General features: G+C 35.7%; 1 protein-coding gene across 3 annotated transcripts in view; it reads right to left on the bottom strand.

The window, feature by feature from the left end:
* LOC138697948 (A-type potassium channel modulatory protein KCNIP1) overlaps nt 1-25901 on the bottom strand; it is a 749900-nt gene that overhangs the window by 67698 nt on the left and 656301 nt on the right. For all 3 annotated transcript variants that reach the window (XR_011331636.1, XM_069823561.1, XM_069823562.1), the window contains exon 5: nt 23075-23185. Coding sequence is in view for 2 of the 3 variants with exons in the window: in XM_069823561.1 (XP_069679662.1) it covers nt 23075-23185 (111 nt within the window). In the remaining variant the exon portion in view is untranslated. The remainder of the gene's footprint in view (nt 1-23074; nt 23186-25901) is intronic.

Below are 25901 nucleotides of genomic sequence, written 5' to 3'. Positions count from 1 at the left end.
GCCCAACACTCCTGACATGCGCTGCGGTTTTCTATTTTGCAATATCAGAACTTCATGCGCATAAGCATAAGCAATATTACGTGAGAAGGGTTTGTGAAAAACTTCTTCGTCAATTTATTTGAGATCTTGGAACCTGACAGTGAATTCATTTAACAGATATGTCATAATGGTCTTATAGTCTACTTCAGTACATTATATTCTGTTCCCTTATCTGTAACAGATTTCAAGGTAGGAAAATGGTACATGTAATCCACCCCGTATATTATAGCTAATACTTACGTATGTACATTTTCGCTTTCCCCCTCGAAATTTTCTAGCGCTCCTTCAGTGGAGCAGCGAAGCCCGAAGTGAGACAAGTGACCAACAGGCTTGGAGCGCACATATTCAGTTTTTCACAGCCTCCAACTCCCTTGCAAGGACGTGTTTTCACGTACCTTTAAAATTTCTCCTCCCATTTCCCCTCTCATTCATTCAATCATTCATACAAGTAATTTTTCCTTCTTTGAGTCTCCCTGGATAATTTTTCTGTACCGTAATCGTCAATATGCACGTTCGTAAAAGTCTTCTCATTTTATAATGTGAAGTGTAGCTAATAATTGTTTCACACACTAAACAACACCCATTCCCATCTTTTAACACACAATAGTACATTATGCAACGAGCCTATAATGGTAGTAATTAAGACGCGAGTATATTTGTTTATGAAACGAGCGCAAGCTCGTTTCATAATTTTCATATGAGCGTCTTAATTACCATTATAGGCAAGTTTCATACGACTTTTTATGCTCGACCATATTTCTAACTTGAAGTTATTCATAAGTATTTATGTTATGGTATCTAAGTGAGGAGCGGAACTGACCTTCTAAATTGTGAGATGTGCGCAGACGCAAAAGTATTGATTTTTTTTCCGAGGAACGAATGTCTTTGACCTTGATATAATCTAGAGAATAACATGAAGATTAATCTTGATATAACCTGGAAATTGATTTAGAATTGAAAAACGAGATGGCAAATTGAATTTATTTGACTATTATTTACAATTAACGCTAATTATTATAGTAACAGAACATAACCTTCTGCGACAGTATTGGATTTCCAGCCTCCGTGAAGTTTCGCTAGTTGTCTTTCGATTGCATATCCGAGAATAATCGATACTTGCGGTTTTATAATGCTACAATGGTGATTTCTCATAGGCTCAACAACTGAACTATAATGAATATGTGTACTTTAATGAGGTGCATTAAAGGGCTACTACCATGTGTATAATTACAACATTTCGGCATGGTCGAGCATAAAAATATTTCTCTTTCCGCTCAGAATTAAACACAGGACTCCTCCATTGACTCATGTTCAGTGGTGATTCCTCCATGTAGGATATGAGGATGATCCTAAAGTTTAACTTCGTGCCTCTGAGGATAGTAAACATTTTAATTACAGATTTTGATTTTCAATGCGTCCCGACATATTAATTTCCTTTAAGCTTCCACTTTCTGCCGTGAGTTTTCGCCACTGCACAGCTCAAAAATAATATCCGAGGAACCATCCCAGTATCTTACAGCAAACGGTATTTCTAGTCAGGGCTATACTGGATGTTCATTTCAAAGTGTGTCATGACGTCACTGTTGTTGAGTCACCGATTTAAAGAGAGTTTCAGCTTATATGTCAGAGAAGTTGCCTATTATTCAAGGCGTTGAATCTGAACTTGAGAACGTGCACGGTATAACTTGAACGTCGTAGCAACAGATGGCGGTCTGTACGGTCTGTGTGCTACCATAACCTCTTTCGAACTGTGTTTTCCGCGGGAAGTCGTACGTAGGGTATTTGTTATCATCGGTTGCGTACGGCAATATTCCACAACACAAATCATGTTGACCGTCGAAGTTAATGTCAACAAATACGTAAGTAATCGTCTTAACCCTCTCTCCATATCCCGACAGTATGTGTTTCCAAACAGTTCACATTCCTGCCACTACCAGCGTTACCGTACGTATCGGTACGTACTCTTCAGAATGAACGCCGTACTTGCTAGGCAACTTCTCTAGCTCATAGGTAATACGCCTCTGCGGAAGTGTAGGAAGATTGAATTCTCTAGGCTCATCGGCTAGCCACATGACGGCATACAGCGAGCCATGACACACTTTGAACTGAACACCCAGTAGAAGGAAGGGCTGGCTCATATCGAGTCGGAAAGTGATGCTGTCCTCCCAGCCGCTGTGACGTCATCACGGTACACAGCAAGTCCTTCGCTCACAAATACAACGTAAAACTCCGTTTCAATAAGTGCTGGAATTATCGATCAAATTTAGGCCTAAAATCAACTGTGGATTGATATGACCATCGTGAACACCCCCCAATAACAAGTTATAAAATTGAACCCTAGGCATATGGCTTGTTTCATTCAATATTTTATAAACGCTAGTTGTATTTAAAGGCTTCAGTTTTAACAATTTCGTTGCTTTTCAAACTGATGTGCCTACTGAGCTATCGCTTCTTTCTTAAATATTTTGTGGTAGACTTTTATTTCCTTTCACGTGTCACATTTCCCTGCTGATAAAAGTTTATATCCTAGGTCAAGGAGAGGCATTCATTCATACATGGACAAGGTTGCTATATAGTATGGGACATGTGGAATGAAGCTGCATGCCAGAACACATCAATGACGATAATGATAATTAGACTATTATTATAATATTAGTATTGTTAAATATTATATTATGTATTAAATTATATTATATTATAAATATACGTGACTGCTGGGTCTGCAGTGAAAGATCTGCCCTTGGGCAAAAAATCTATGAAGAATGAATATTATATTATATCTGGAATGGAGCGTATTAAATGGACAGACAAAATAAGAAATGAAGCTGTTCTAGAAAGAGTGGATGAAGAAGAATAACGCTCAAGCTAATCAGGAAGAGAAAACTAAATTGCCTGCGTCACTGGCTAAGAGAAACTGCTTACTGAAAGGAGTAAAGCTCAGGACAGAAGATATCAGATTATAACATTACGATATAGGGAAGCGACTAAGAAGGCGGAAAATAGGGGAGATTGGATAATTTTGGGTTTGCAGTGAAAGATCTGCCCTGATACAGAAAAATCTGAATGATTGTATATTATTATTATTATTATTATTATTATTATTATTATTATTATTATTTCGATAACTAATAATTTCACTTCTGGTGGAAGTTCGTGAAATCAAAGGGTTTTAAATAATCAGTTAACTACATTAGATGGAAATAATGGAACAAATGTTTACCTTTTGCTAAGCAATAGTTAAGGATGTATATTGGTGGCAGAGTAATCAATTTTCATAAGATTGGTAAATTATCAAGTACATCAACGTTATCTTACTTTAATTCTATAATGATTCAGCTTATTTTTTTTTTTCACTCATCTAATGAAGTTACTGTTTTCTAGATGACTTCATCCACTTAGCATTCTTTTTAGCGCTGTTCCTCAGGAATTCTGCTCTCTGCCCCCGATTCAAGGACCTCAATCTCACAAATGTTCTCACACATGCGTAATAGTTTGATAGCCTCGGAGCACACGTTTGAAAACTTAGTTTCTAGCAATGTTTTGAAATGTTGTATCACTTGTTCCTCTTTGTCAATGGAGTTCCCGTGCATAGTTTTAAATTCAACTTCAAACATTTGTATAAAATTAAAAACAAGATTAGTTTAACGACTAGGATAACAAATCAAGGCTTAAAACAAGGTTGTCCGCTGTCTCCTCGTTTATTTAATATATATATATATATATATATATATATATATATATATATATATATATACATATATAAATGCACTTATTAAGGACTTGCAAAATGATTTGGCCACACATTTTATGATCGACAACAAACCCCTTAATACTCTGGTCTACGCAGATGATTTAATTATATTAGCTAACACCGAAGACAACTTACAAATGACAATTCATAGGCTATATCAAAAAGCATAAGAGTACAATTTAGAAATTTCTATACACAAAACAAAAACCATGGCCTTTATTGGTAAAAATTCTACAAGAACTAAAATAGTTATCAATAACTTAGGAGTAGAGCAAGTAAATGCTTTTACTTATCTTGGCTGTAATCTCTCCTATATTCATTCTCCAGATATAGATAATAAAGTAGCCAAATTTCAACAGCTGCTAAGAACAATTAGAAATACACTGTTTAAGAAGATCCGGCAAGACACAATTTTGAAATTCTACAAAACAATGGCCATTCCAACTTTGCTATATGGATCAGAAGCTTGGACTCTAACAACTAGTCAACTGAAAAGAATAGAAGTAGCTGAGATGAGATTATTAAGACCACTAGCAGGCTACACTCTCTATGACCATAAATATAATGAAGATATTCGACAAGAACTAAATATCGCAGCCATTACAGAGACAATCCACAAGTATCGGAGCAACTGGCGTGAGCATGTTCTACGGATGCCAAATGATAGACTACCCAGGAGATTATTAAATTACAGACCCCTTGGATACAGAGATCGTGGACGCCCGAAGAAGCGATGGAGAGACCTGAGACGGAACAGGCTAAATGACCTAACCCTGATAGCTATTAATGATGATGATGATGATATTTGTATAGTTTTTTTCCACTCTTCGGAAGGTTCAGTTAATCCACCGTAAGACAAAATCCCTACCCAAGTGTTTATAACAAAATAATTTTCTTGTATGTAAGAACCAAACCAGAACATTTATTACCAATAAGAAATCTGAGTGCAAGGAGTAAGCAGGAAATAATTAAAAAATATGCAGCTGAGAGAAGTAAGGTTGTTTTTCAGTATTTTATTGTTTGACTGCAAAGTATTAACACTGTATTCTAAAATATTTACCTTTCTTTTCAGTAAATCAATTTGTTTTCCGCGTTCATCACACTTCAGACAATGTACTTCAGACACTACAAACGTTTCTTCAGAACCCTGTGTAATATTTATATATTAAGAGCTGCCAGTACTAGGTTCTAATCTTGGCTTCTTTGGACTCAATGTCTGAAGCTGATTAAGAGCAGCTTTTCGAATATTTCTCTTCTGATATCTATCTTCTCGGTTTGAATCACTTGCAGCCTTGGAACTTGGAATATTTAGAGATGGGAGCGCATTTTTCTTCAATATCTTCCTTTCTTTTAACCCCAAAAGCCTGTTCTTCATATCATCTTCACAATCGGCCACACTTTCGAAATGATCACTACAGATACGTGCACACTTAATATTCACTTGGTCCTGCCTATGACACTTGCTTTCCCACTCTTTAGGTAAAAGCACATCTTTCGGAAAAAAGTGATAAATTACTTCGTGAGTGTGACGAGAGTCATTCGAACAGTTCGCTACAGCACAACTCACCATTTTAAAACTTAAAATATTATCATTAATAATGTAATACTGTACCTTTATAATTATTCAATACATAAAGAACTGTAATATACGCTAATAACACAACCAAATAGGCCTATATTACGAAACGGTACACGTGAACTTGAATTACATTTCTCAACACTCGTAACTCTGCAACACTCACCGAGACCAACTGCACCGCAGTGACGTCAGAAAGTGGTGGGGTGGCTAGAGAGAGAGACTCAAGGCGGCAAGCTGAACAACAAAGCATTGAGCCAGCCCTTCTTTCTATAGCCCTGATTTCTAGTAGTGAAGTTAGTGGACAGGGGAGAGTGCGGAGGATGGGATACGGCTTGAGTTTAACCGTGTTTGAGGATATGTCCGCTTATCCTAATACCACAGTCTAGTATATACAGTCACGAAACTTGAGTTGTGAGGGTACTAGGAACGAAAGACTGTGCCGATACTATTTCGCATTGTCAGCAACTATCTATGGATGCATATTTACTACGTATTGAGCTTCGTGACTGTATATACTAGACTGTGCTAATACTACGACCCTTTTTCTCGGTTATTTAGTAAGTCTATGCTTTTTCTGGGTGATGGAGACCCTGTCAGGGACTACAATAAGAATTTTCAAGTACCCTTATAGCCTCCTTAAATGCAGTTCATTGGTCATTTTAAAATAATAGAATAAACCAAATAATAAATAATTTAGAATGATATAATATAAAAAATAGAATTAATAAAAAACAAAATTATATAAAAATAAATATAATGAGCTATAATAAATACAAGAATTAATAGAACTCCCAGATGACAGGACAGCCGAAAGAATATCTGAAGTTGTATTTGATCATTTAGAAGAATTTAACTGTAGCAAGAAATTAATTCCGCAAACGTACGACGGAACATCGGTAAATATCGGGCAGTACAAAGGCTTAGGAGCCATATTCGCAACTAAAAAGGGGAGGATAATCGAACTTCACTACTAATAAATTCCCAGTACCAGAATGGTGAGTCTATGACTAACATAGGCCTACTTGTATTGATTTTGCATGCTCTATTATTATTATTATTATTATTATTATTATTATTATTATTATTATTATTCCTAACATTATATTATTATTAATATTAGTTTCTGTCTTGGTCATCAGTCGCCAATGTCATATCCTACATACAAAAAATATCACGAGTCGCCACTGGTCATGTTGCAGGCGATCCAGCACTGTTCACTCGACGGCAGTCTGATTGGCATTGTACAGTATGCAGTGAACTGCATGAGAGCCAGGTAGTGCAAGTGCGCTCTTCCCCACCTGTGCTTATGAGGTTCCAACTAGTCTTCGGAGACTGCTGACTAAATATACATAAACCAACATACTCAATTATTTATTCATTTTATCTCAAACTCAGGGAGGGAGCAATTGCATCCTCCCCTCATAAATGACGCCTCTAAGTTACGGTCGTTTAATTGCCAGGCTTGTGTAGTGCAAAGTCCACATTACAGTTCAGTTTTATTATCTTGTATGGAGAGAATGGAGCCCTAGCGCTACGCTACGTCCATCATAATGAGCTCTTACGCTAACCTTCGGCTATACACATTCAAGACTTTTTAAAGATATAATTAAGGACACAACCATCGCATGATTCTAAAACTTCGTAAAAGTCTAAAGTAGGAATCGTAGCTTCATTTTCTACAAAAAACGAAAAATGGGACTTTTTTACTAAAATTTACCAAATTTCCACCCAATCATTCCCTTATCGTTTACATTGGTCCATTCTGCGCCTTATATGCGATGACTGTTCCATTGGCCTGAATACACTGGTTAATTCGATGGCGACAGGCGGATCATCCTTCCTCAGAGCCAGTCCCATCTCCAGATGAGTTTGTGACAAATGTCAGAGACCGGAGATCAAATCCCTTAAATCCAACATCAACATCGGAGATAGTAGCTACTAACAGTGAGACTTCATTCCAGCTTATTTTTAACTATTCCAGACGACAGATGAAAAGATAGGGAGATATACTGGGTGAACAGTATAAAGCAGAACTCGCGCGGCCTTGAGTCCCTCACCTCTGTGCGCATAACCGGCCAAGAGCCGTGAAACCTGTTCTGCTCTATACTGTTCACCCAGTAGAATGTTTGTGGAATGAAAGAGGCCCATAGGAGAAAGGCTACAGAATTTGTTAGTAGGCACTATTCACAAAATAAACTTTAATAATCATCGGTAAAAAATTAGATGATTTTGTCAAAACATTTGATAGGGTGAAAATACTTCTACTATTCAACATACTTTCAGAGAAACAGATTCGCAACTAGCTATTACAGAACATTATAGAAGTGTATCAAAGTGCAAAAATAAAAATAAAAATAATAAAATATCAAATTTGAAACACATTAAAAAGAGGAGTCAGATAAGAATGCTCTTAGTCGCCAATACTGTTTAATGACTAGTCACTAGGCTATATGGATGAAATAGTTTTAAATTGGAACAAAACATAGGCCTATACTTTGTAAGAGAATCTTGATACAGCCTAATACAAAATTAAATAAATTTCTGTATGCCGACGATTTATTCGTTCAGAGCTTTCTGCCCAAGGACATCGAAATTCTTCTAGAGTATGTGAATTATCGTAATATACGAACAGTGAAACAAAAAAATGACGAAGGCTCCCCTCGCTCGCGCGTGACTTTGAAATAGCTATGTACTACTATCCTACTGTTATCGAAGTCAGTTTTCGTATTTCGTCTGTTGGTTATATTTTTATGAGATATTAGCTAAAGTTCTATACTATTTTAATTTTTCTTGCCTAACTTTTCCTAGAGAGTACCGACTTTAAAGACGTATCCACGTCAAAATAAAATTAAAAAAAAGCATTAATGGAGTTTCGAGTATTTGTGACTCAGTAATGAAATCACAAAATTTATGTAAATTTTTCTGCAACAAATGTTTCCTATATTTATCCCTCAACTTGTTTAAAAAGCCCATATCTGGCAACATAGCATACAGATTTTATTGAAGATAAATCTCGACTTCCTTTCCAAAATAAAATTCAAGACCGTTAAATTTACAACCGGAAACGCTTCCATATGAATCATATCCTCTGCAATTGACAATATACGAGTCATTCACGAGTTTCGCAGCAATTCCTGTCCGTGGCAAATATCACTACTATGTTTCATATTTACTACATAAATTAAATTTTAAAATAATCAGTAAAACACAGAGAACAATTGGGACAACATTTTAATTGTGCTTCAAAGTATTATATATATTTATTATGTCCATAAGCTAGTTGGAGTACTTGTAAATAAGAATTGTCCACAACCACAAAATTGAAATAATATCGCTTTATTCCTTCACAGATGGTGGGAATATTCAGATGCTCTTGTTTGAAAACTAACTCCTACTAAATTAATACCAAACCTAGCCACTTTACATGCTCACTCTATGAAACTTAAACTTAGAAAAGTAGGTAATTTTCAAATGAGTCGTAGAATATTGATGTCCTTATGTTACCTAATAATATGTCTGTGGTAATTTATATATTTTCAATTTGTTTCTCGACTCTACTCCAGTGTGTGCTGTTATCAGAGCATATTCCTCCCATACATATAGGTGGAAAGAAGAATTGTTTTAAAGTGTATAATTGTACTTCAAGTGTTGCATATACAGAGTGATACGGTCACTTACGGAGCTTATTTCCGAAGACATTCTGAGCAAAAAATGTTACATAAACACTTGTCCTAATCGTAATATTTTCAAAGTTACATTAATTTGAAGTTGTTAGTAAAATATCTTTTTTCTTTAGTTTACGTGTGTAAAAAAATATTACAAATAGAGAATGAACTATTCAGAAGTGTAATTTCTTTAATTGGCTAGTGTTCTGAAGCTAAAAATGTGTTCTTAATTCTTTGTACAGATTTATTTTCCAATTTTTAACTAAAAATGACATCATTCTTACGCACTTATCACAAAAATTGTTACAAATCATACGACTTTAGGAACTTGATTCTTCACAGTTTAATTGTGCATCCTAATGTACAGTCTTAAAGAATTTACAAGAGTGGCACGATTTCTAACAATTGTTGTAATAAATGCGTCGAAAAAAATATATACGAAGCAACTATGGAACTGACAACACATTTTTAGCTTCAGAATACTAGATACTTAAAGAAATGATACTCATGAATAGTTCATTCTTTATCTGTAATATTCTTTTACTCTTAAAACTCAAACTTATATTTTACAAAAAAAAGTTCAAATTAGTGTAATTCTGAAAATATTGAGATTAGGACAAATGTTTATATGACATTTTTTGCTCAGAATGTCTTCGGAAATAAGTTACATAAGGAACGGTAAATCCTCGTGAATCACACTGTATATGAAGGTAGGTTAGGTTAATTTTATATGTTTTGAGTTACTTAATATTTTAACAGTAATAATAATAATAATAATAATAATAATAATAATAATAATAATACTGAAATGTCAATTCTTTGTTAGTAAATGTGCGACTTTTTCCTTTGTTTATATAATATAACCTCAGCTTAATACAGATATGTTTTAAATTATAAAAAATCTAATCATAATCAAATATCCCCTGAGTTACTCTCCTTTGTGTTACCATAAAATATGAACCAAAATGGCTGGGTAACACCAATCATACTAAGATTTCAATTAAATGCTCTGATAACTATAAACAGCGTATGCAATAAACCAGTTCACTTAAACTGAAGTGTTTCAAGTAATCTGAGGAATTTATAATTTTCCATTTCTGGTCCTCTCTATTGCTGCGAACTCAGAGAATAACCCATATAACATCTAATGACTATGTTATATTGCCAAGAAAATTGAAACGATTAACATTTATTTTTAAATGGTAACAAAATTGATGCTGTATTCGTCTTCTTGTTACTGTGACGAGTCAATAGGAATATGTAACTAATAACGCCATTTTCACTCGCCGTAGTACGATATCTACTATATTAAAAAAATTGCACTACAGAAATTGTATTGCATTAGCCATTGTTTGGACGCGTACAACTGTTTCAAAATATACAGCAAAGTGTTCCCTTTAACATAAATCTAACAAAATAGCGATTAATGCCTGTAAAACTGTTTTGCGATAGTTTGGCGCCGCTTCACAACACTGTCTGAATTTGTCATTTGTCATCTGAGAATAACATGCTGTTGGTTTTCGATTAAAAAAAAAAAGAAAAATACAGCAGTAATGCCATCTGCTGCCGTGCTGTAATTTTGGCATAGAAGCGAAATTATAGCTCATTGGAGACTCGATATATCACAGAGACTTATATTGTTTCACGTCAGGCGAAAGGTGTATTGCACCGCTATCAATCAAAAACAACTGAACCACAGCTCCAGTTAAATGAAGAGTATATTGTTTCCAACTTCTATCCGATTCGCAGCGTGGGATAATTACAAAATGTTGTGCGAGACCAAGGAAAATGAATTAGCTTCAAAATTGTATTGCAAAGTGTCGGGAGAGAAACACAAAACATAGACTTCCTTTCGTCCTAAAGAGAATTTGATGCATCATTAACTAAAATTCCTAGAGCTTCGTCTTTTCACACTGGAAGTGCGAATGCGAGTAATAAATTTGTGATAGACAGATTCAGTTTTGGAACAGGCTCTTTCAGACAATACTGATTTTCTTATCATTATCTAGACATTTATCCATAATATTTATTGATAGAGATGTCTAGTAATAAAATATAGTTTCACAGCGATTCGAATATAGATTCTATCTTCGTTATCAGGAGTAATCCCCATTTATTCCTATAATGATGGATTTTGTGAAGAACTAGTTCTCATAATAATTCTCTGTTTATTTTGTAACCCTGCCTTATGTATTTTTCTGTCAGTCTTATTAATTTCATTACTGCTTCTTTATACAGAGTGTTTAAAAATACGGGGCATAATTTCAGGTATGTATTTCCCACATGTAGACAATCAAAATAGTTGATTACAACATGTGTCCGGAAATGCTTTATTTCCGAGTTATGGCCTTCACAACATTGAAATTCACCGGAACGTTTTTCTTTCCGCAGGTCGTTGCCGTCAAAGGAGACATTAAGAGGGCACTCTGACAGTTCATTCCGAGGCGAAGGTTACATTCAGTGTTGTGTAGGCGTTCGACTGTGCGACATGTATTCAAATCAAGAGCTGGCAGAGATGGGTACACTTCATGTACGGTAAGGCGGACGGCAATGCTGCGCTGGCTCGTCGTTTGTACCAGGAGAGGTACCCACAGCGACAATGTCCAGATCGGAAGACATTTGTACGCCTCCATTACCGTCTGTGCGAGTATGGAAAATTTAACTCTCCTGGTTTGGGAAGGGGACGACCAAGATCTACAACTCCAGAAGTACAGGAGGAGATTCTGGAGGCTGTGAACATGACTCCTTCTATCAGCACACGAAGGGTAGCGTTGCAAGTCAATGTTCCTCATACGACTGTCTGGAGACTGTTGAAAGAGTATTAATTGTATCCTTATCATTTGCAACGTGTACAGGCCCTGTCGCCAGCAGATTACCCTGCACGAATTAGGTTCTGTCAGTGGTTCTTGCAGCAGTGTGGTGTAAATCCGAAGTTTCCTGCCTTAGTATTATTTACAGATGAAGCACAGTTCACACGAGATGGCATAACAAATTTCCACAATCAGCATGTATGGGCGTATGAAAACCCACGTGCAACTGTTCCATCTCATCACCAGGTGCGGTTCTCCCTCAACATGTGGGCCGGTATCATTGGTGATCGATTAGTTGGACCCCATGTACTTGTAAACAGACTTACAGGGCAGGCGTACACAAACTTCCTGGAAAACACCATACCTCATGTTTTAGAAGACACTCACTCCACTGATCAATCGTCAACACATTCACTTCTTGCATGATGGCGCTCCTGCACACTTCAGTCGTACGGCTCGCCGGTACTTGGATCGAAGGTTTCCTGATCGATGGATAGGTAGAGGTGGCCCAATTGCTTGGCCTCCACGCTCACCTGATCTGAACCCTCTCGATTTCTACTTGTGGGGCCATTTAAAATCATTGGTTTATTCGTCTCCGGTGCCTGATTTGGAATCCCTTCGGAATCGAATTGTGACATGTTCTGAGGACATACGCAATACTCCTGGAGTTTGGGATCGTGTTCGCAGGTCAATGAGACATCGATGTGAGGTCTGTATTCAAGCAGGAGGTGGACATTTCGAACATCTTCTGTAATGACAACGACCTGCGGAAAGAAAAACGTTCCGGTGAATTTCAATGTTGTGAAGGTCATAACTCGGAAATGAAGCATTTCCGGACACATGTTGTAATGAACTATTTTGATTGTCTACATGTGGGAAATACATACCTGAAATTATTCCCCGTATTTTTGAAACACTCTGTATAACTCAGCAGTCACATCCATGTAGTAGGCTTGTGCAGGTATTGTCGAATGTTACATATTTTAATCATGTTTGTTTCCGGATTTAGGACCGTTTTAAAACTTTATTACTCCGATTATTCTAAGAGATTCCATGGTCTTGGCCAAGCCTGCAGAACTCGCAAGTAGGGGAACTATGACGTCAGCCTCACTCCACTTCTATTGGGGATGATCGACTTCCGCCGCGAGAATGAATGTTGATGCAGCCGAGCGTAAGTAGAACGCAGTGACCGCACAGGTAGAAAAGGTGGGTGGGGTAAGAAAGGGGAGGAAAGAAGTCGCTCTCAGGAGCTACAGTTCTGCAGGCCTGGTCTTGGCAGTGATATGCTTTTCATTCTAATAAGATAATTATTAGCAGGGAAAGGATTTATATGTAAATACATATTTACTTATAAAGCTAATATAATTTATATTTTGCATTATCTTTATGTTTCACAATGTGTAGGGTTGAAAAATCCTACTTTTATTTTCCATATTTTTCCATATTTTAGAGTTTAGTACATATTTTCGTTAATTTCCATATATTTTCCATATTTCATATAAAACAGTCCATATTATATTAGGTTTAACAATAAAACAAAACAAAATTCCATTAACTTTTAAAAATACATTTCAACAATAGAGATTTAAACACATGTTCAGTAATCCCTTTAACATCAGAGTTATTTGAAAATTAGCAGTCCTATCAACAATGGGAAAGTAAGTTACAAAACTGTATTAATTTAATTTAAAATTTTTAACAGACTTCAGTTGTGCAGCTCAACAGTTAAATGCCAGTCAGAGTACACATAGGTTCAGTTTTGTAAATCATACTATAAAGACGGTAAATATGCCAAAAGTACGTCATTCAGTCAATTTAAAATCAAAACTAACAAGTTACATTTCAGAATTTAAAGAAGATGGTTTATCAACTGACAATAAAATATTATTTTGTAATTTGTGTCAGTGTGCAGTATCATCTACACAAAAGTTCCTGGTGCAACAACACATTACAACTAGTAAACATCAGGCCAACAAACAACTAAATTCCAAGCAGAGACAATTGTTTTTAACACAACCAACAACATCGAATGTAAGATCTGAGTTTAACATCGACCTGTGCCGTTCTCTCATCTCTGCTGATATTCCTCTCTACAAACTAAAGAATAAGGTCTTCAGGGAATTCCTTGAAAAATATACTCAACATACAATCCCGGATGAGTCAACACTTAGGAAGACGTATGCTCCATCCATCTACGATGAGACAATACAGAAGATAAGAGATGAAATTAAAGATAGTTCAATTTGGGTTTCCATTGATGAGACTCCCGACAAAGAAGGTAGACTTGTTGGTAATGTAGTTATCGGTTTGTTAAGTGAACAATATTCTGAACGAATTCTTTTACATTGTGATGTTCTAGAAAAGTGCAATAACAAAACTATAGTTAAACTGTTCAACGAAGCTATGGGTATCCTGTGGCCAAAGGGTATTATGTACGATAATGTGTTATTCTTTATTAGCGATGCTGCCCCTTATATGGTCAAAGCTGGACAAGCATTATCTGTTGTATATCCTAAATTGACTCATTTTACTTGTGTGGCGCATGCATTTCATCGTGTGGCAGAAGTGGTCAGAGACAATTTCCCTAAAGTAGATTTGTTGATTTCATCAGTGAAAAAAGTATTTCTCAAAGCTCCCAGTAGAGTTAACGTGTTGAAAGAAATGTACCCTGAAATTCCATTGCCACCAAAGCCAATTTTAACTAGATGGGGTACATGGCTAGAAGCAGTTGAATATTATGCCGAACATATAGACTCTATTAACAATGTTCTCCTTGCATTGGACTCTGAAGATGCAGTCTCAATTGATACTGCGAAAACAGTTACCTGTGACATAAGTGTGAAGAATGACTTAGCTCACATTCAGCATACATTTTCATGCATCATAAAAACGCTCAAAAGTCTCCAAAATAGGCACCTTTCACTATCTGAAAGTTTTGAAATTATAAATAGTACTGTGGAACAACTGAATCGTGGTAGAGGTAAAGTTGCAGATGCAGTAAGAGCTAAGGTGGACACTGTACTTTCAAAAAACCCTGGATATGAAGAACTACAAAAGGTTGTTGCTGTGATGAGTGGTGAATCAACAGTGAAGATTAACTTGGACTTATCCCCAGCAGACATTGTGAAATTGAATTATGTACCAGTTACTTCTTGTGACGTCGAACGCTCTTTTAGTCAGTATAAATCTATCCTCAGAGACAATAGAAGAAGATTCACTTTTCAGCACTTGAAAGAAATGTTTGTAACCTATTGTTATGGTAACAGACAATAAAAATTGTGTTTTGTTGAAACTACATTGGAAGATAAGGTACGTCCATTATATTTTTTGTTTAGTTTGATTAAAATGTACCAATATTTAACGTACATAGTCATTTTTTTTATAATTTTAAGTCCATATTTAATTCCATATTTTGGTAAAAATCCATATTTAATTCCATATTTTGGTAAAAATAACTACATATATATTTACATATTTCATATATTTTTAGTCCATATAAATCCGTTCCCTGATTATTAGGTATCTCAAGCAATTAAAGGAATTTATCTGATCAATTACATTGTTATTTATTATATTTTGCTCCAGGTTAGATTTCTTCCTTTGAAGACCATAGTTTTAGTTTTACTACTAGAAAAGTTTAATCCATATTTCGATGCAATTAATTGTAATTTATCTATAGCTTTTGTAATTTTCATTCTGAATTTGATATTACGACTTGGTCATCTACATATAAAATTATCGGGATGTTCTATAGTAATACTTAGTTACTTATGACTTTTAAGGAACCCAAGATTCATTGCCGCCCGCCATCGGTCCCTATCCCGAGCAAGATTAATCCATTCTCTACAATCATATCTCACCTCCCTCAAATCCATTTTAATATTATCCTCCTATCTATGTCTCGGCCTCCCCAAAAGTCTTTTTCCCTCCGGCATCCTCTTTGCTGTGGTCGTGCCAGAGAATCAGTCACATTCCGAGACTTATTTTGGGGTTTCATAACAAGCTGTTTTTTATTGTGATGGGTTGTTAGTCCTTCGCCCAACCCCAAGATGAAGGATCGCCCCACATAGGCTGTCGCCGTCTCCTCTATCCACGTCCTGAAGACGTGCCATGCAGTGGTGATAGGAACCCACAATACATCTTAATAATAATAATAATAATAATAATAATAATAATAATAATAATAATAATAATAATAATAATAATAATAATAATAAACACAGTGGAGCACGAGAACTGTGATTAGGTGAGTTTAGTCGCAATATCTTCGAGATTATATTTTCAATTTATTTCTAGCAGACGACATATTCCACGAGAAATCCCATTCAGTTGTTCCATGTTCCCTGTGTCAACGCTGTATTCGCAATCCTTTTAGCCTAAGCTTTCTTCTATCTCATAGAACTTCTGTAATTCAGTCCATAACAGAGGCACCAGAAAAAATTATTGCCTATTTGTCACCCACATTGAAACTTAACGCTGAATATTCAGTTGAAAACGTCATTAAGTCTGATGCAATGCTCTTTGGTAATGTACAGTCTTAGAAAAAAGTTTTGTCGCACAGATACTTTATGAGTCCCAGAAAGGAGGCAGTGCGCATGATCAGAGGATGAGCGACCTAGATCACAAGAGAACGACTATACTTCGTTCCATAATGTCTGACAGGCGAAGTAAATATTGCCGGCAGAAGAGGAAAGAAGTATAATATTGCTATTCAACCGATGTCAGAAATCTAAATCCACGTTTGTCTTGATGTTGTGCTGGTGTAGAACCTTCAGACTACTCAACTTCAAAATAAGCGTGAAATGAGATCTCTGCCATTGGTTCAATAGCAATTATTCTTCACTCTCTCTCTCTCTCTCTCCCTGACGGGAATATTTACGTCTCCTGTCAGACATAATGGAACGAAGTATAGTTGAAGTAATAAAATTAATCTTATAAAGTATCTTTAAAACGTTTTCCTGAGTCTGTACGTCCTGCACATCCAAGCGGTTTGTGGTTTGATTGCCGGCGTAGGCAATGGAAGAAATTTATCTTCCGTCTACGAAAGTGGGTAGCTGTCCGTTATCTTGTGGTTGTCCTGTTATGTCTCTGCGATGACACTATGTCGTGCTAATCCCACATCTAGGAACGAAATGTTTATTTCAAATTTCAAATGCATCGGAAGATGCTATAACATTGTCAATTACACATTTATATAACAATACAGAACAGAACATATAATACAGACAAATACATCAGACTACAGAATATAATTGCAACAATATAAATACAAATAAAATAATACAATCAATATAAAAAGAGGATACAATAATATTAACCGAATGAGCAGCGCTCGTGTTCGGTCGCAGTTCAGATAGGCTATATTAGTAATGTAAGAGGAATAGAAAATAAAATAACATAGGATAGGATAGGATAGGATAGGATAGGATAGGATAGGATAGGATAGGATAGGATAGGATAGGATAGGATAGGATAGGATAGGATATGCCCGAAAATACCTGGATGTGTCAATTCACAAAAAAATATTTTACCTCCCCTACATGTCTTGTAAGTCGGTAAAATATGGGAGGTGAAACAAATGAAGAAGTAGAAGAAAACTTCCCAACGCTACTACCAATCCTCTACAATAACAAGAGAAAGCTGAGAAGTAGTAACGAAAAGGACAACAATTAAAATAATTAACTAATTCGTCTGCATTGTTCTGATGGAAGTGTTAGGTGAGCTTTAAATATCTGTGTGGAGTATGTGGTGTCAACTGGGTGAGCACAGGTTTTATTTGAATAGGCAGTAGTCCAATGAAGTTCCTTTGCTGACGTCAACCATATTCAAACTGTCGAGGAACAAGATTAATTACATGTAATGAATAATAAATTAAGAACAATCGCCAGGACTGTGATAATTATCGTGGGATCAATTTATTGAATTCAGGCTAAAAAATCTATGCCAATATAATAAAAAACAAATTATCAAAATTTTATGACAATCTCATTGGAGGGGAACAAATGGGATTTCGTAAAGGAACGTCATGCGCAGATGGATATTTTACAATGAAACTATTATTAGAAAAACACAAAGAATTTAATATTGAGACACATATGGCTTTTGTGGATTTCAAGAAAGCCTTTGATAAAGTAGACAGATCAAGGTTATTACAAATTTTAGTAGACGACAATGTTCCACAACAGATTATCCACAATATTCATAACATAACTTATATAACCAAAATAAAATAGCAATTAAACAAGATGGTAAGCTATCATCTTGAACACCCATCAGTACTGGTGTAAGACAAGGATGTGGATTATCACCCATTCTCTTTATTATTTATATGAACCGAATAATTAAAGAGTGGAAGCAAACTCGCCATGGATTTATACAAATTAACAGACACCTTAAACTGGATTCAATTCTCTTTGCAGATGATTTGGTATTATTAGCACTTTCAGAAGACGACCTCCAAAGGTCAATATATAATTTGCAGCAAGTAGCGGCCACATACAATATGGAAATTTCAAGAGATAAAACAAAAATTATGGCATTCTGTGGGAAATATTCAATACAAAGTAAAATTTGTCTCGATAATAAAATATTAGAAAGATGTAATAGTTTCCCATATTTAGGTTAAAATCTTTCCATTTTTGAAGAATTGGTCATATCATAGAAAATTAATAAATACACAAGAGCTATGGGCATTATAAATAGCGTGATGAAACCATCCTTGGTTCAGAAACACACCCGCATACGTCTCTACAATACATTGGCACGACCGATGCTCAGCTATGGCAGCGAAGCTTGGACACTGAGGAAAGTAGATAAAAGCAGAATAACGGCTAGTGAAATGCGATTCATGCGAAGAACAGCGGGCTATACTAAATGACATTTGAAGAGAAATTGTTAAATTTGAAAGGAACTAAAAACTCAACCAGTTTTAAATTACATTGTTCAATATCAGTCTACTTGGAAACATCATTTGGAAAGAATGAGTAATAGTAGACTCCCAAAGGCAATTTATGATTATGTACCACATGGACAAAGATCTGTGGGTCGTCCTGCTAAGAGATGGCGTGAAAATTTTATGCGAGACCGTAACAGACCTTGTGGCCTAACACTTGTCAGGCAGAACAGCAACGACGAATAATAAATGTTAGTCCTTTAATATTTCTCTCAAACTACAAAAGCCATGTAGAGAAAATAAAAATAAACGATGAAATGACGATAATGCAGCAATAATAAAATTACCATAGAAGTAGTAATGAAGTAATTGGAAAAATTCTTCAATCATCAACGTATCTTTGGATAAGAAGATCGTAAACTGCACTGTGGCTAGGGTTATGAATAAATGTAATCGAAAACATTTCCGTTGTCTGAACGTTGTATGCCAAGTTTGAGGTGCTGGTCGCTAAGCTCGTTTGATGTTGAACTGACTAGCTTTCGAGGTTAGAACATTGGGGATAATTTAATTGGGCACAGATCCAGCTAACGAGTCCCAAAGGAACTAATTGAATTTAATGAACTGCAAGTTTGATTATCAGTTATACATATGTCATTAGACACGAAATTATTTTTAAAACAATTGAATGTTACACCGTGTAATTTTTAAAACATAACCGGCGTAAGAACAAAAACATTAAAGGAACTAGAAAATAAATAAATATTTACAATATTTCAGAAGCAGTACTTATACAGGCTGTAAGGGGTAGGAGTACCGTCCTTTTTACAGTCTACAGGATAAAAAAATGTCCATACAACAAATGGTCAAAACTGGATAGTTTTTCCAGAAAAAAATATTTCTTTCCTTATTTTATTTGCGTTATACTGCTTAAATCGTTACTAAAATTAGGGAAACAATTACATCAGTAGATACATCTAGCAAAGAGTTAATATTAGTTTAAATAAATATTTGTGTGTTCTATTACGTTTTCGTGAAATTAAATAAAAATGCATGTTTAAATTTGTTAATATTCTGGTGTGAGAGACGTGGCAACGTTCAGCAGGAGTACTTTGCAAAGACGTAAATACGAATCAGCTAAGTTCAAGCTCCCTGTCCATAGGTCTACTGTGGAGAGGATTGCAGTTGTTTCACTTTCCAGAAACAAGCAGTGCACAGCGAATACAAGAAAATTTTAAGTCCTTTCATTGTAAAATTATGGAGCATCCTCATTACAGCTCGGATTTAGCCCCATCCAATATTCATTTGTATGGACCTCTGACGAAATATTTTGAAGGAAGACCATTTCTGGATGATGCAGCTGTGCAGGATACTGTCCAAGACTGGTTGGATGCCAGTGGCCGGATTTTTACAGAGAAGGAGTCTTCAAGCTTGTGCAACGATGGGATAAGTGTATAAATCGTCTAGGACAGGGCTTTCCAAACTGCGGCCCGCGAGCTACTTTTTAGGCCCATTTACTAACTTGAAAAAAAATTAAAAGTCAATAAAAGAATAAAAAAAGATTAATTTATTGACGAACTTCGATCGATGAAATCAAATTAGAGGCCCAGATTGTTAAACAAATTGCTCGTATATTGCGGTAGCAATGATGTTGCTACAATATAGGCTACTGGTTGCAAGCGTTCAGCCGCCAGGCGACCGTGGGTTGTCCAGCCCAAGTGCGAAGTGTGGCAACAGAGCAACCAGTGATTGCACCACTGTAAGCTGACAACAGCGACTTCTTTCGGTACACACTCACACATATTGGAGCAGTGGAAATGTGAAGTGATAAATATTATCCAGTTAAGAATAGTATTCAGTGTTGCCAATTCAGCGGTTTTCCCGCTAAATCTAGCTTTTTTGGATAACCGTCTCGCGGGTAAAATTATATTATCCCGCTTAGCGGGAATACTAGCGGTTTTTAATCTTTGAAGTTTCTTAAAAGAAAATATTAATATTAGCGTTATTGGTGTTTTTGCAAGTTTAATACCGGTCGATTCTAACAATCGGACAGTAAAAAAATGTAAGTGTGGTGGCATTCTCATTAAACGTTAAACATCGAACATCTGCTGTCGCCGTGCACTAGTACTTCACATGATCAACAAAGACTTTAATAATATAATATATTAGAAATTACATACAGACTAAATTGAATTGCTTAAAGAATATTACTTGTGTAAGACGTGTACCATGACAGTGTTAACTATTACTCGTTTTATAAATATACCGGTATAATATCGTTAAACCTTTCTCTGTGCTATTTATCCGTAAATAATTGAGATGTGGGGCCTCAAGATCAGCAACGGTTTCGTAAAGAGTGGCTGCGTGAAGTGTAACATAAAGACAAACACAATTGAATTCTGGAGCGAAGTTGCCATTTATAGGGACGCATCTAATATAAATCCTTTTCAAGAATTGCTTGATCATATTGTTTTCTTGGTCTAATGCTCAAGTGAAGAGAACATTTTTTTAGTATGATGAATGTCGTGAAGTCCACGAAAATGGATAGGGACAGAATTAATGGATGCTTCTGACAATACGGACAGGTCTCGATCATGTGAACAAGTGTTGCAAGAATTATCTGGTACCACCAGAGGTTTTGGAGAAAATAGGTACCTTGACTACGTACAAAAATGAAAATGGACAGGCTAGGAATAACTTACTACCCCGGGGACCTCACAGTCACAGTATTATATTCCTGCGTTAAATGGTTCAGATGGAGACGATCTAGAGGAGCTGCTAATTTGAGTGAATGATTTTTAAATTACATGTTTCTTATCAATACTAATTGCATGCGTATAAAATTGAATGTCTTACATTGTGCCGAAACGAAAGCTTCATTGACCAGCATCTGCGAAAGTTAAACTTGTGCGCTATGCCACTTATTTTATTATTATTATTATTATAAAATGGAATAATAAATACGTATTAAATGTAGAGATTTTTGTTAGAAAATCGCGGGTTTTCCAAAGTCATCTAGCGGGATTATATGAACAACTGTTGGCAACACTGACAGTATTAGCACTCTGAGTTAATCCACAAGCATTTACTGGTAGTTCTTACAGCGTACCGGTAACTTTAATTATGGCAGGGAAAGAAAAAAAAAGAGAAAATGGACAGTGAATGTTCTGCGTTTAAACAACAATGGAGTTGGAACTATTTTATAATTCAAACTGGAAATAAAGTAATTATGCCTGATTTGTAACGAATCAGTTGCTGTCTTTAAAGGATGTAATATTCGCAGGCATTATGAAATCAAATATTTTAAAAAATTTTCACAATTTACGATGAAGTTACGGGATGATAAATTTGAAGCAATGAAGCGTGGACTATCATCTCAACAGAATGTTCTCAAGAAACAGAGATCAGACAATGAAGCAGCAATAGTGGCTAGTTTCGCATGAACTGGCGAAAAGGGCAAAATCTTTTAGTGATGGTGAATTTATTAAATCGTGCATGATAATGGCGGCAAAGGAGATTTGTCCTAAGAAAGTAGATTTATTTAAGAAAATTAGCCTTTCAGTTGCTCGCAGAGTGGAAGATATTGCCAAAAACATAACTTGTCAGTTGAATGAAAAAAAGGAAACAGCTTGAAAGTGTTGGTTTTAGCTCAATAAAACACAAAGTTTGAATACTAATGTTATCTATGAGCTTTGTTTATTAGACTTAATTTAAACTTATGTGACTTGGCCCGCGATTCTTTCTCGGTTGGTTAATGTGGCTCTCGCTATGAAAAGTTTGGCAAGTCCTGGTCTAGGAGACAATGTAGAAAAGTTGTAATCAGTCTGCAATTCAATATCGTAAATCTAATTTGTACATAAGATACTTATAAAATCCTTAGCAAAACAAGAATCTTACTTAATGATCAACCTTTGTAGATACACAGTACAACATATCTTCCTTGTTGAAACGAATCTACTAAAGAAGAAGTCTTAACGAGATATGTATTTCCCGACACTTCTATATCTAACTACTGTCCCCTTATGTGCTCATGCATAATGGTCTGTTGAAGATGGAATTAAATCTTAATTGTGACGGAGGTAAGTATCTTCCCACTTGACGGTATCGATGACGATGAAGTCGGAAGAAAGAAGATGTGTAAGAAAAGAACGTAAGAACTGCATACAAGATATACAACAATTCTATAAAAATAACTCTCTCCTCCACTTCCATTTTCATGACAAATATCATTCCATTGCTATGTAGATCTACTATTAACAGCTGTTGCTCATGAGAGTAATTCTTATTACTTAGATTATTAAACACTTTATCAAAATGATTCACATATATATTCATTCCTACCTTGAGGCACGACTCGATGAATTCTTCGATGGTAATGACGCCATCTTGGTTGAGGTCTAACTTTTTGAACACCCGGTCTACTTGCTCTCTTGCCTTCCTGTCATCTTCCACCTGAAAGAGATATCACAAATAATGCCATAATTTCCACAGATAAGAGGAATCTAATCAGTCTGTGTTGTTTTATCTTTAGTATTTCAGTTCAAATATTAGCGTGTAAAATTAATATAGTAGGGTATTTAGCTTTTGAATGAGATGAAGGTGATAATGCCAGTGAAATGAGTCCGGGGTCCAGCACCGAAAGTTAACCCAGTATATGTTCATATTGGGTTGAGGAAAAACCACATAAAAAAACCTCAACAGGGTAACTTTCCCTTACCGGGAATCGAACCCGGGTCACCTGGTTTTGCGGCCAGAACAACTAACCGTTACTCCACAGGTGTGAATGTAATATTAATAATTTGCTGACTATAAGACGTGTTGGCAGTTTTCGAGTGTAATTTATGTAACAGGCTGATTAGTTGACGATTGATTGATTGGATTAAATGGAAAAATTGGAGGGAAATGAAGTTAAATGTTGCAACAGATAGGCTATTTAATTACTTGTAGAGGACCATAAGCCTACTATTGATTGAAGTACGTATCTGTGTGGGAGCCAAACCTGTAGGCTACAGATTCACTCCGGTTGGCAATAGGACTTTATATTACTAATTCAAACAATTATTGTATGCATAATAAGAGTTTATTATCGCAAAGATTTTGATTCCCAGGTGGTAGTTGTTACTGAAGGAACCTAAATTTTAATTTTAGCATATGAAATTAGACCATAATTTTCCCATCATGTTTTCTATTGTACTTTCGATGATGTGAAACGCCTCTATTCAATCTACGAACTGGGAAAATGTGTATAACCATAGCCACCGTTTCTGGCGTGTATAATAAGTGTGGGAACGTTGAGAGCGAGTATCTTATCTTTGTCGCATTGTGTGCGAGAGGAAGCTGACAACTATGATTGGCAGGCTGCTGACGTGACTTCTGTTTAGGAGGTGCCACCCTCTCTCAGCCGAAGTGGCAACAGATGCCACTGACTGGGAGAAGTACTCAAGAACACGCCCCAGAAGCGCGAAGTGCGAGTATCTTGCCTTTACCGCAGTCAGTGGGCTGTGATTGGCAGATTGCTGACGTGACGTGTATTTCGGTGCTACCGTTCTCAGCTACACTGACAATAAGTGCTCACTGACTGGCTTTTTACTTAAGAACACACGCCAGAAACGCTGGCGCTGGCTTTAACACTTTTAATAAGATGAAGTTCCTAAAGTTGATTATAGGGACAGAACCATAGCTTTTATTACTGCATCAGCCGAAAGATGATAGCTTCTAAATGAAATCTGTATGAAAGTAAATGGCGACGTTATACGCTGATAAGATAACAGCTGACTGTGCAAGAGCAACCTAGACGAGTCCATATATGAGGAGGTCAGAAGCAAAGGGGTACAAGTAACATTTCTAAGAACATGAATTACCGGTAAGTGCATCTAGGGCAAGCTAAAACATTTAATTTTAGTGCCAAAGGGATACATCTTTTAACCTCATCACACACTAAAACTGGGAAAAAAAAAATTCATGGAATTTGAGAAGTCTTAAGTACTTTTGAATCACATTTTCTTACAAGTAACCTAAGTGCACTTATACCCCTTTGCTCTTGACCCTCTCATATACAAGAAAGGTTGGGCACTCAAAAATTTAAAAATGAAGGAACAGATTATATATCTATATTACGTGAAGTTTGAAAATTCTAACTTTTATAAGAGGCAATATTAATTTATTGTGGAAGGGAAAGTCGCATGCAGAGTACATGCGTGCTTATCGTAAGCGAAAAAGAAAAGGTAATAATGAAAGTAAAAATAATGAAGACGTAAAACTAACAAGTGGAAAAGAACACGTGAGCGAGTGTAGTCAGTGCACAAAGTAACGACAAACAATTTTACAAGCTGCAGTACCTGCCTGTAACTAATAAAGTATCTACATAAACTATAAATAGGCAAGTTATAATTTTATTAATGTGATCAATGTTAAAGAAAGGCAAAGTTATACAGGAACTTTCTAGTTACTTTAATAAATATTTCATTACCGGTATCAATAATAAGTTTGGTTATATAATATGTAATGTGTTTGACAGGCTATGGTATGAAAAATATATAAAATCTTCAACTTAATTACATATCAAGAATAAAGACGTTTCACGAAATTCAAGGGATTTCACATAATCTCTGTTACTTCGCCAAGCCTGTACCCGTGACCGAAATTTCTGAACATCTCTCCGACTGTAACAAGAATATAAATTTGGTAAAAATAAGAAGCAATAACCTAAATCTGACATCGAGAATATCATCTCCAAAATTTCATGCTTATTTCTCATACGACAATATGTTTAGTAATAAAGTATGAAATGCGTAAACATTTCGGACACAATACTGACTCGAAGTGCAAGTAACTTATAGTGTAACTTCTGAACATTAAAAGAAGAACAATATTAAGATTTCTAGACATCAAATTTATAATTTGTGTTTTCTGTTTTCCCTCCAGTTCAATATAAAATGTATGTATAAAGATTTAATATTTTGCTTAGTAGTTTGATAAAATAATTGTAATAGTAGGAATGTTGATAAAAAATTAGCATGATTCTGAGATTTAGAAGAAATTACATTAGGAGATTTATGTTTTCGCCTTCCTTTTCTCCTTTAAATTTTATAGCTCAATATAAGATAGTGCAAGTACGATGGGTTTCATATTCTCCGCAACAGCGCCTCGTAGAAAGTACAACATGACC

Source organism: Periplaneta americana, chromosome 4 (genome assembly GCF_040183065.1).
Source record: "Periplaneta americana isolate PAMFEO1 chromosome 4, P.americana_PAMFEO1_priV1, whole genome shotgun sequence".
In the NCBI taxonomy this organism is placed as follows: domain Eukaryota; kingdom Metazoa; phylum Arthropoda; class Insecta; order Blattodea; family Blattidae; genus Periplaneta; species Periplaneta americana.
The sequence above is the reverse complement of the archived record's forward strand: the minus strand, read 5'-3'. Positions and strand labels throughout refer to the sequence as shown.